The following is a 12,032-nucleotide window of genomic DNA, read 5'->3' on the forward strand; positions in this document are numbered from 1 at the left end:
GCCGGGCCAATCACATCGTGTATAGTGTCGGTGGGCGGAGCCATAATGACGACGGCCGAGTTGCGTTTGCGTGCTTCTAGTAAACACAGAAACTGGCGAACGGTGGTCTTTCGAATCAGCTTTGACCGCGACTCTGGAAGACTTGGAGTTAAGCTTTTCTCTGAGAAAAGAACAAAGAACGGCACTGAAGTCATTCTTAAAAAGGGAAGATGTGTTCGGAGTTTTGCCGACCGGATACGGCGAATGTTTAATCTGTCAACAAGCTCTGCTTCACCTTCGTTGCTCTGGTTGGTGTAGCGCTATCCTATCGCGTGCAGAGGGAGTTTGAAAGACAACCGTTTATCCCGCCCCTCGGATTGAGCTGTCAATGGTGAGTTTCCAGACCAAACATCTTGATGTGGGTCTGGCTTGTCAGGCTATATTGTTGCAATTTTGTATTGCAATATATTGTGACACTATTGTTACACACCTAATAACTAGTAAATGAAACAAAACAAAACAAGAATGAAAACAACCAATGACCTCAAAAACCCAAACTATAACTTGCAAAATTCAAATGCTTCTGCAATTTTTACTCCAATCATCCAATTCAGTTGTTTTAGTTAGCTGGTCATCTTTTCCAAGTAAATAACTGAGAATATCTAGCATGTCTCTTTAGGATGCTGGGACATCTACCATCTGGCTTCTCAGGGGAAAAAATAGGGTCCTAGAATTACAGGCATTTAACAGACATAATGTGAAGCATGCACGTACACACACTTACTTGAACACACACACACAACAGAATGTACGAAGGCGGCGAAAGCCACGACTCCCTCTGCTCGCTGCCGTCCCAGGCTGAAGGTGTCTCAGTGCGGCCTCTCTCCCATCTGTGCGGCAGTGGGCGTCAGGCCAGCGTCACACCCCACCGTAACCGGCCAAGAAACAACTCGCCGAGTGCCACACAGGTGACACACCATCAACCACAACACAACCGTCCTTCTTATTCCATCTCCATTCAAACGTGTCACACACACTCATTCAATTGTTATGGTCTTTTAGAAGGAATCATAATGGAGAAAAAATGGTAACACTTTATTTTACAGTGTCCTTGTAAAGCAAATAATGCAATTATACGCAACTAGCCCTAATCCAAGTACTAGTCCTAACCCTGTACTTTAACATATAATTACGCTGTAACAAGGACACCTTAATGTCTAAGCAAATAAATAAATAAGAAAAGCAACAACCCCCAATCCGCTTCCACCCTGCACTCACCCATGAACACAAGTGTCCAACTTGTATTGACTAACAACAACAAAAAAGATTTCTTGGAAGAGAAGATGTTTGCAGTTAAATCATGGCAAACTCACAGGGTAACATGGCTAAATAAAGGTACTGTTAAATACTGGTTCATCGTCACTGATATCATTTGCATTGCTGGAGCCTATTTTTCAGTGATTAATATCTTAAAGGGATAGTTCACCCAAAAATGAAAATTCTGTTCACATTTTCTATCTCTCATGTTGTTCCAAACCCATAAGACTTTTGTTCATCTTCGAAAACACAAGAAATTTGTTTTTAATGAAATCTGACAGATTCCTGTCCCTCTAATGAGCGTCCACACAATCAAAACTTGGATGCTTTAAAGTGGTCCTATTATGCCCCTTTTTATGTAAAATATTTATTGTTAAAATTGTCCCTTTTTAAGGGTGAGGAAAAACGCATTGTTTTTGTGTGTGTCCCTTTAAATGCACATGAGCTGCTGCTCCCGACCCCCTTTCTAGAAGAGGGCGGAGCTTCAAGAGCTCATGTTAGCAGCTCTGATTACCTCACGGTTGAGCCTTTTATGTTCAAACCGGAGTCAGACAATGATGGAGAGACTCAAGAAGAAGTGGCAACATGTAGAATGAAACAGGACGTTTCTGAATGGTTATGTAGCTGATGTGGAGTTAACTATCTTCAAATCATTGATTAGCATATTCTGTCATGATAATCTATAAATGTGGGAACTGTTGTAAGATGCCATCAGAGCCAGAGAATATCTGCTGCATGAAGATATAACAAGTATAGTTTAGTTTAATTACGGTTATAACATGATGTATTCTTGCTTTTATGACATGACATGTTCGTACTGTATTGCAATAAATGTGAAAAGTCGGATGTGACAGCTTGAGCAGACTCACAAATGTGCTACAACAACTCCCGGGGACGGGGTTTATGTCAATTTTAGTGAATAAGCTTGTTGTAGTCCCTATACGCTGTTTGTTGTAGTCCTTAAAAAGCGATTTCTTAAAAAAATATATAAATCCTTTTGCTTTAAGCATCGTAACTTTACAGATTATACTCAAACATGACACACTAACTAAAGTTAAAAAAGTGAAATCATAATCAACCACCACTTTAAAAAGTTCATAAAGACAGATGGTAAACAGACACTTAACCGTATGCTTGACGCATGAGAACAAACTTAATTTGTTCTTGAGGAAACTCAAAACATGCTCGTGTGAACAAACCTCACTGGTTCTTATCTGATGTGCTCTATGCTGATTAATGTGCATGATCAATGTTTATACAACAGTTATTTCTGATTCTTGAATCTGATTGGCTGAGAGCCTTTTCCGACCGTGTGATATTCTCCCAGTAACAGCACTGGTACCGTTTTACCGAATTTGCTGCTGACTCTTGAGCCTTGTACTTTCGCCTGGCTCCGCTGCGTGAGCCTCCGCTGACTGCGCGCGCTCCTCCTCAAACAGACGAGGTGTTTATACTTGACGCGCTCGCCGTTGTGCTATTCTTTGAAACGCAGAGGGCGACTCTGCGTAATTGTTCTATAAACCATCCAGAAAAGCGTTGTGAAGAAGTGGGCTAATGTACACAGGTGAGGATATTTATTTTAGTACATTTCACCAAAAACCACACAACAAAAGATTTGTGTAAAACTCAGTAAACCTTAGCTTAATATTATTACTTGTGACGTGAGAAAAAAATATGCACTAAATTAACAATATCTTTATATATTTTCTAATTTGACTAAACTTTAGTGTTGTGATTTATTTATTTATTTGATTAAAAATGGATCTTTATTTATAATGGCTTATTTCTGCTTTTGTAGGCTCATTCAGTAAATATAAGCACCTCATTTGTATGTGAAAACTGGGGGCCGGTGTGATGAGACGTCATGCTCGGCTAGGTTCGCTGAGAACTCGTTCATCTTCGGATGCGGAGCTGTGCGTTGAGTTACAAAAAATGCGCTGCACACCGCCAGGCGAAATGCAGTCTTGCGGACCCAACGCACATGACCGCCCCCTCCGCGTTGACGCGCACTTTCGCGCTCATGCGGACGCGTCGAGTATAAACAAGGCTTTACTGTAGATACTGGCTTAACATCAGCTATAAAATAAGCTATGAAGTGACGTTTTAGAATTAGTAACGGAGGCTTGGGCTCAACTTTCAAAACTATCACCTTGACATTTGAATGCGTGGCGTAGAGACACTACGTTGTTGTTTCTTATTTATTTACACACTTGTGCTGTCAAGTTGTTGTATAAACGCAGTATCATACTCGTAACCATGCGACATGGTTCTACATCAGCATGCTTTGAATATGTTTGGCACTCGGCCAATCAGAGTGGTGCTGAAACAGCCATATCGCACCGTCACTTGTTCGATATTGTTCATTTATATGTAAATAAAAGCCTAAATTAAATGTAAAGCGATTTTGGGATAGTTCAGATACACTTTTTGAAGCATCAAAATTTTGATTGTGTTGACTTTCAAAAGAGTTTCAGGAATGCCTCTTTTACAAATATCTTTGTTTGTCTTTCGAATAAGAAGTCTTATGACTTTGGAATGACATGAGGGTGAGTAAATTATGACAGAATGTTCTTTTTGATTTCATTCTGTTCCTCAAACAAAACACTTCTGAAAACTTGGATTTTAGTACAAATAGACTATTTGTATGATGCTTTAGTGGTGTGTTTGGTCTTTTAGAGCTTGACAGCCACTGGTCACTGAATGCGTTCATAGTATGGAAAAGAACAGATCTTTCTTTCTGCGTTCCACAAAAGAAAGACATAAAGGTTTGAAATAAGAGGGTGAGTAAATGAGGACAAAATTTTAACTAACATTTTAAATGATAATTTAATAACACAATTCTTTTACATGGATTTATTTAACCTCACAAAGGTTTCACAAATTTCCCAGGTTTGCAACACAGTAGCCGTGTTTCCACTGCCGGGCCAAAAGCGGGTGTGCTAGTGCGTGCCAGGGCCAAAAGTGTTTCCACTGTCACATCCGGGGCTTGATCGGGCCTCGTAGGGTTTCCTCGCGGCCAACGCCCAGAGTTTTTTTGACCCGCTGAATACTAAGTTTGGAGTTTGGATGACTTAATATACCAGCATTAAAGACTTTTCATTATAAATGAATTTTATATGATAAATGTATGTTATTTTGTAAAACCAGACTGATCTCATGAAATGACGTATGTATGATATGCCAATTCGTATGCCATTTTGGCGTGCTATCCAGACGCATACTCGCTTTTTAGCGTGTTTATCAACGCCGTTTCATTCTATCCCCCTACATCTAACACACACACACACACACATGTCTGGTTCACTATCTTTGTGGGGACTCTTCATAGACCTTATGGTTTTTTATACCGTACAAACTGTATATTTTATCCCCCTTACACTGCCCCTGCCCCTAAACCTACCCATCACAGGAAACATTCTGCATTTTTACAAAAAAACTTAATTTAGTATGCTTATAAATCCATTTACCTTGTGGACACACACACACACACACACACACACACACACACACACACACACACACACACACACATATATAAAGGTTCGTTTTGGCGTAGACATTCACGCGGAGAGCTCAAAATGCGTACAGATAACACGCATTTGGCTTCAGAAAGTGGTGTGTATGTTTACGCTTTATGTAAGTCATGATGTCATGATGCTTGGGTTTTAAATTTTTAAGTAAACAACAAAATGGCAACAAACGGCCGTTTTACCATGCTCGTTTGTGATCTCGCTAGTTTCCAGTGATTTCGCTCTGATTAGTTTTCGGATAAAACATACATTATTTGGTGAGATGATGGGTTTGTGTGACGTTGTTCCAGAGAGGTGTGTTACGGGCAGGTTTTAGTGCTTGAGCTTCAGTGGAAACACAGCCTGGTATTGGGCTCAGTGCTACAGGGCCGAGGTTATAAGCCCAGCCAGCCCAGCCCGGCCCAATAAAAGGGAGAGAGAGAGAGAGAGAGAGAGAGAGAGAGAGAGAGAGAGAGAGAGAGAGAGAGAGAGAGAGAGAGAGAGAGAGAGAGAGAGAGAGAGAGAGAGAGAGAGAGAGAGAGAGAGAGAGAGAGAGAGAGAGAGAGAGAGAGAGAGAGAGAGAGAGAGAGAGAGAGAGAGAGAGAGAGAGAGAGAGAGAGAGACGGATAGACGGATGTCTCACCATAGTTTAGTCTATTTGATTACAATCAGGGGCACCGCCGTTACAATAGGGCACAATGGTTTCCGTACAATGCAGAATTGTCCATGTTCTCTAGGCTTTAAATGATATGTCGCCACCTCTTCCCAGAGTCTCAATGAGATCAACAATGGACGACTCAGGGAGTTAATTCAATACGCAATCTTCTCCTGTGAGGCCAAATATAGGGTGGTCGTATCCTCATGAGGTGCTGGAAACATTATTCCCAAATATCCCTAAAATAACAGAGACTGATGAACGGTACTGCCCCATCCATAAAGCTTGTGCTTCTGAGAATGTTTATTACTCAAACAGACGACTCCTTCCTTTCCTTTCCTTGAACCAATTTAAACTTGTTTAACCATTAACCATTTGTTTAATCAAACAAATCAGACAAAAGGGGATCCAAAAACTGTGCATACAATTACACAATTTGTGTGTTTTTGGCTGCCACAAAGGCCTGCTGGAAATGTGCTGTTAGCTACTGTGCATTTCAAGACTGAACAGCATAAACAGAGCTTAGTCAACCATTTCTATTTCTCAAATAAAACATTGCAAACAGTGAGTGTGGCGTAATGAATGTATTATTATTACTCATTAAATATTGTTTTAATATAATAATCTACTAACTGAATGTTGGTGTCTCTTATCATATTGTGTATATAAAAACAATAAGCCACTCAAGGCTGTGTGCAACAGCGATTTTACCAGCATTTACCCATGTTAAAAATCCCAAATGCAAGTCTTAAAGATTTATTATTCTACAGCCAAATCTTTTGAGCTGATCTGATTCATAACATCAAACACTCTTCAGCCTGTGACTGACAAAAATCAATTCTCAAATGCATCACAATTCTCTTTTTTACGTTATTCTACATCGATCCGCAATCTATTATAATAGAAATGTAATTAATATTTCTGGGTATTGGAAAGTTTAGGACAAAACATTACAGGTACAATTAAGTGTCATACATGATCGCAACAGCATCATCATAAAGTAAACCAACCAACAAACTCAATACACATCGCACATCCATAAACAACCCACATAAACGACCAAGTTGCGGCATTTCATTTCCACAGAGCGAAAGACGCAGAGCTGCCGCTAATTCCTATTGGCCAGTCAGTGCAGAGCTATTTAAGTACGGCTTGTACATCGAATCTTTTACACAGAATTGTCAGCTCACCACAAATTTGCATCCCTGCACTGTTGCTGAAAAACCAAGATGCACTAAAAATCGGACTGTGCTTGAAATCATGTGGACGCCACATGGACCCAACAACCGCCACCTTTGCAATCCAAAGCAGCACCTTGCGTTTTAAACCTGCAAAGAAACTGCGACTGACAGACAAACGCAGAGCAGAACGGCTCTCGACAACAGAACGATCTGGAAAAACCTGCCTGGACCGGGCTTACCGGCTGCTCTCCGTCATCTCTGCGTATCTAGCGGCAGCGCTCACGGCATCGCGGGGCAAGCGTCTCCCGGGCACGCTCAGAAGGACGGAGACCGAGCATGTCTGCGTCCAGAAAGCAGGGAGAAAGCTCCAGCCTCCTCTTCACACACTGTATGATTCAGTCTCCTTGACAAACACTCTGAGTGCTGGAGTATGAGTCATCCACAAGCAGCCATTTCTGCCTTGAGCCGGCGGCCTACAGCACAGCTTTCTCTCTCTTGCAGTCTAACGTGCAGAGAATATAATCTCCGAGCAGCGTAAGCTCCAACTCGCCTACACCTCCAGCTAAAGCTACGACCAAGAACACCCACACATGCACAGGGTGTGGGCTCAACCGAACATGAACCAGTGCAGTTAGTTACTGTGCCCCTCTACATCAAACAACACACCTACACGCACACGAGAGCTGACTTGGAGCCTATACGCTGTGTAAACACCTACATCTCTTAACCATCAATCATTTGCGCGGACAGGAGAGCTGGTCCTGGTCGTTTGAGTGTTGAAGAAAAGACGGTATTATGATGGCTGTCGATAGAGAAAGATGCTTTCTGAAGGCAGAGGGTGTAGTTTAGGCTAAACCTTGACCCACTGGTTTCTACATTGGAGGCCTTTTGAAAATGCCATTTTTTTGAGCGATTACTATTTAGATGAATGGGATAGTTCACCTTAAAAATGACATTTTCTTACCAGTGGAAGTCAACGGTCACCAAAATTGTTCTGCAAAATATCTTTGTGTACTGCAGAAGAAAGGCATACAGGTTTGGAATGACATGAGGGTGAGGAAATGATGACAGAAATTTGGGCTGAACGGACCCTTTAGGCATAATGCTATTTTAGTTCAACACGGATGAAATATTGAAATATTATTAATATGAAAAATAATGGTTTACTATTGAATATATGATTAAATGTAATTTCTTCTTGTGATGCAAAGCTGATTTTTCAGCATCAATACTCCAGTCTTCAGTGTCTCATAATCCTTCAGAAATCGTTCTGATATGCTGCTTACATTATTATTATATTAATTGAAATCAGTTGTGCTAATTAATACTTCTATGGAAACGGTGTACTGATACCAAACTGTTGAATGGTACTGTACATGAAGCATACAGGCGTCATTTAAGTTGCAAACAGGTGTTTTTTTTAAAGTTTTATTATTGCAAATCTATCTATGTAACCATGATACAATGGAGGAAAACAGTCACCACCCATTTCTACAGAAGCAAATTTTTTTTCTGATAAAATTGTGAAGTAATTTAATGAAAAGATGATAATAGGTTTGGGTGCATGTGGAATCTCACATATGAAATGAAACAGTTCCAGTGAAAGAATGCTGCACTACAACCAGTTTTGCCAGGTACTGGTGTAATTTTATTAACATTTATTAAACTTTTTACATGCTCGAACAACATACTTCAAATGGCTGATAGCAAAAGTCATGATCAGCAGTCTTCTTTTCGCTACTGTTATTCCATTCAGTGATTTTATTTTAATCTTATTAAAAATAGCCAAATATTTTGGTTGATAAACGTTCATCAACACACACATCAGTTATTGTAAACAGAAACTGAAGCATGTTTGCTTGATGTGCGTAAACCAGTCTTACGCAGCACGTTTGAGCTTCAGTAAGAACCAATGAGGTTCATTCTCGTGTTACGCAGCACGTTTGAGCTTCAGTAAGAACCAATGAGGTTCATTCTCGTGTTACGCAGCACGTTTGAGCTTCAGTAAGAACCAATGAGGTTCATTCTCGTGTTACGCAGCACGTTTGAGCTTCAGTAAGAACCAATGAGGTTCATTCTCGTGTTACGCAGCACGTTTGAGCTTCCTCAAGAACCAATGAGGTTCATTCTCGTGTTACGCAGCACGTTTGAGCTTCAGTAAGAACCAATGAGGTTCATTGTCGTGTTACGCAGCACGTTTGAGCGTCAGTGAGAACCAATGAGGTTCATTCTCGTGTTACGCAGCACGTTTGAGCGTCAGTGAGAACCAATGAGGTTCATTCTCGTGTTACGCAGCACGTTTGAGCGTCAGTGAGAACCAATGAGGTTCATTCTCGTGTTACGCAGCACGTTTGAGCGTCAGTGAGAACCAATGAGGTTCATTCTCGTGTTACGCAGCACGTTTGAGCGTCAGTGAGAACCAATGAGGTTCATTCTCGTGTTACGCAGCACGTTTGAGCGTCAGTGAGAACCAATGAGGTTCATTCTCGTGTTACGCAGCACGTTTGAGCGTCAGTGAGAACCAATGAGGTTCATTCTCGTGTTACGCAGCACGTTTGAGCTTCCTCAAGAACCAGGAAATATGATCCAGAAACCAGGAAAAAAATCTTCCTCAAGAACCAGGAAGTATGATCATATTAGTCCAGTTCTGTCAACACTGCACTGGCTCCCTATTAAACATCGCATACATTTTAAAATCTTGCTTATTACTTACAAAGCACTAAATAGTTTAGCTCCCCGGTACTTAAGCGAGCTTTTAACACATTATACTCCATCACGTCTATTGCGGTCTCAAAACTCTGGCCAGTTAATTATACCTAGAATATCTAAATCAACTGCAGGCGGTCGATCATTTTCCTATTTAGCTCCTAAACTCTGGAATAGTCTTCCTAGCATTGTTCGGGAAGCAGACACACTCTGTCAGTTTAAATCTAGACTAAAAACACATCTCTTTACTATGGCATACACATAGAACATTTTTAACTTTCATTACTCAGATCAATTGACTGATTGTTAGGCTGCATTAACTAGGTCAGCCGGAACCGGGAACACTTCCCATAACACCTGATGTACTCGTTACATCATAAAAAGAGTGGCATCTACGCTAATGTTAGTCTCTCTGTTTATCCCGAGGTTTATCCCGGATCTGGGCCCTGTCCGGATCGGATGGTGGACCTGCCTGGACATAACCAACGCATCCTGGAGTGTCTGCTGAGCCGTGTCAATTGGTGTCTCCTCCGAAATTTCCTCACTGGCACGACATGCTCAAAACCCGTCTTCGGCGCAATAATTCCGATCTTTCATGTATTCATACTCTTGTGTAATCGACGCCCCATCCTAAATAAATCCGTCTCTTCCGTGATACCATGACATTTTGAATATTCCAATCTAATATGATTTCTGACCTGTAAGGTTGCCAGAATAATAATCTTACACGGTGTGTTAATAGGCCAGAGGAGAACTGGCACCCCGACTGAGTCTGGTTTCTCCCAAGGTTTATTTTTCTCCATCATGCCCTGATGGAGTTTTGGTTCCTTGCCACTGTCGCCTTTGGCTTGGCTTGCTCAGTTGGGGACACTAAAAATATGATTAAAGTTATTCAACTTATTATACAAATAAAATGTATGAATTAGGTCTTATTTAATTCTATAAACTATAATACTGATCTGCCAACATTGTCGCTATATGATAAATTAAAATAAGCTGATAACATCACAGTTTTCTCCAGTACGACTGTACAGCCAAATCTAATTTTGTCGCAATATTATCCTGTTTGACACTGTGAAGCTGCTTTGACACAATCGTGATTCTAAAAGCGCTATATAAATAAAGTTGATTGATTGATTGATTGATCAAGAACCAATGAGGTTCATTCTCGTGTTACGCAGCACGTTTGAGCTTCAGTAAGAACCAATGAGGTTCATTCTCGTGTTACGCAGCACGTTTGAGCTTCAGTAAGAACCAATGAGGTTCATTCTTGTGTTACGCAGCACGTTTGAGCTTCCTCAAGAACCAATGAGGTTCATTCTCGTGTTACGCAGCACGTTTGAGCTTCCTCAAGAACCAATGAGGTTCATTCTCATGTTACGCAGCACGTTTGAGCTTCAGTGAGAACCAATGAGGTTCATTCTCGTGTTACGCAGCACGTTTGAGCTTCCTCAAGAACCAATGAGGTTCATTCTCGTGTTACGCAGCACGTTTGAGCTTCAGTAAGAACCAATGAGGTTCATTCTCGTGTTACGCAGCACGTTTGAGCTTCCTCAAGAACCAATGAGGTTCATTCTCGTGTTACGCAGCACGTTTGAGCTTCAGTAATGAACCAATGAGGTTCATTCTTGTGTTACGCAGCACGTTTGAGCTTCCTCAAGAACCAATGAGGTTCATTCTCGTGTTACGCAGCACGTTTGAGCTTCAGTAAGAACCAATGAGGTTCATTCTCGTGTTACGCAGCACGTTTGAGCTTCCTCAAGAACCAATGAGGTTCATTCTCGTGTTACGCAGCACGTTTGAGCTTCAGCAAGAACCAATGAGGTTCATTCTCGTGTTACGCAGCACGTTTGAGCTTCAGTAAGAACCAATGAGGTTCATTCTCGTGTTACGCAGCACGTTTGAGCTTCAGTAAGAACCAATGAGGTTCATTCTCGTGTTACGCAACACGTTTGAGCTTCAGTAAGAACCAATGAGGTTCATTCTCGTGTTACGCAGCACGTTTGAGCTTCAGTAAGAACCAATGAGGTTCATTCTCGTGTTACGCAGCACGTTTGAGCTTCAGTAAGAACCAATGAGGTTCATTCTCGTGTTACGCAGCACGTTTGAGCTTCCTCAAGAACCAATGAGGTTCATTCTCGTGTTACGCAGCACGTTTGAGCTTCAGTAAGAACCAATGAGGTTCATTCTCGTGTTACGCAGCACGTTTGAGCTTCAGTAAGAACCAATGAGGTTCATTCTCGTGTTACGCAGCACGTTTGAGCTTCCTCAAGAACCAATGAGGTTCATTCTCGTGTTACGCAGCACGTTTGAGCTTCAGTAAGAACCAATGAGGTTCATTCTCGTGTTACACAGCACGTTTGAGCTTCAGCGAGAACCAATGAGGTTCATTCTCGTGTTACGCAGCACGTTTGAGCTTCAGTAATGAACCAATGAGGTTCATTCTCGTGTTACGCAGCACGTTTGAGCTTCCTCAAGAACCAGTGAGGTTAATTCTCATGTTATGATAGATAAATGTTGATAAATAACACCAGTGCCTGGCAAAACTGGTTGTAGTGCAGCATTCTTTCACTGGAACTAAGATGTTTCATTTCATATATGAGATTCCACATGCACCTAAACCTATTATCATCTTTCATTAAATTACTTCATACTTTTATCAGCAAAAAAATATAGCTTCTGTAG

At 41.2% G+C, this 12,032-nt stretch overlaps 1 protein-coding gene across 2 annotated transcripts in view; it reads right to left on the minus strand.

Moving 5' to 3' along the window:
• The window catches only part of spred2b (sprouty related EVH1 domain containing 2b), a 44,320-nt gene that overhangs the window by 21,250 nt on the left and 11,038 nt on the right, over positions 1 to 12,032 (minus strand). Inside the window, exon 1 of one of the 2 annotated variants that reach the window (XM_067420785.1) lies at positions 6,881 to 7,297. The exons of the other annotated variant lie outside the window; for it this stretch is intronic. Within the exon in view, the coding sequence (XP_067276886.1) occupies positions 6,881 to 6,897 (17 nt within the window). The 5' untranslated portion in view covers positions 6,898 to 7,297. Of the gene's footprint in view, positions 1 to 6,880; positions 7,298 to 12,032 lie in introns of those variants that run through there. 2 annotated transcript variants of the gene reach the window in all.

The sequence above is a fragment of the Pseudorasbora parva genome, chromosome 17 (assembly GCF_024679245.1).
Source record: "Pseudorasbora parva isolate DD20220531a chromosome 17, ASM2467924v1, whole genome shotgun sequence".
In the NCBI taxonomy this organism is placed as follows: Eukaryota; Metazoa; Chordata; class Actinopteri; order Cypriniformes; family Gobionidae; genus Pseudorasbora; species Pseudorasbora parva.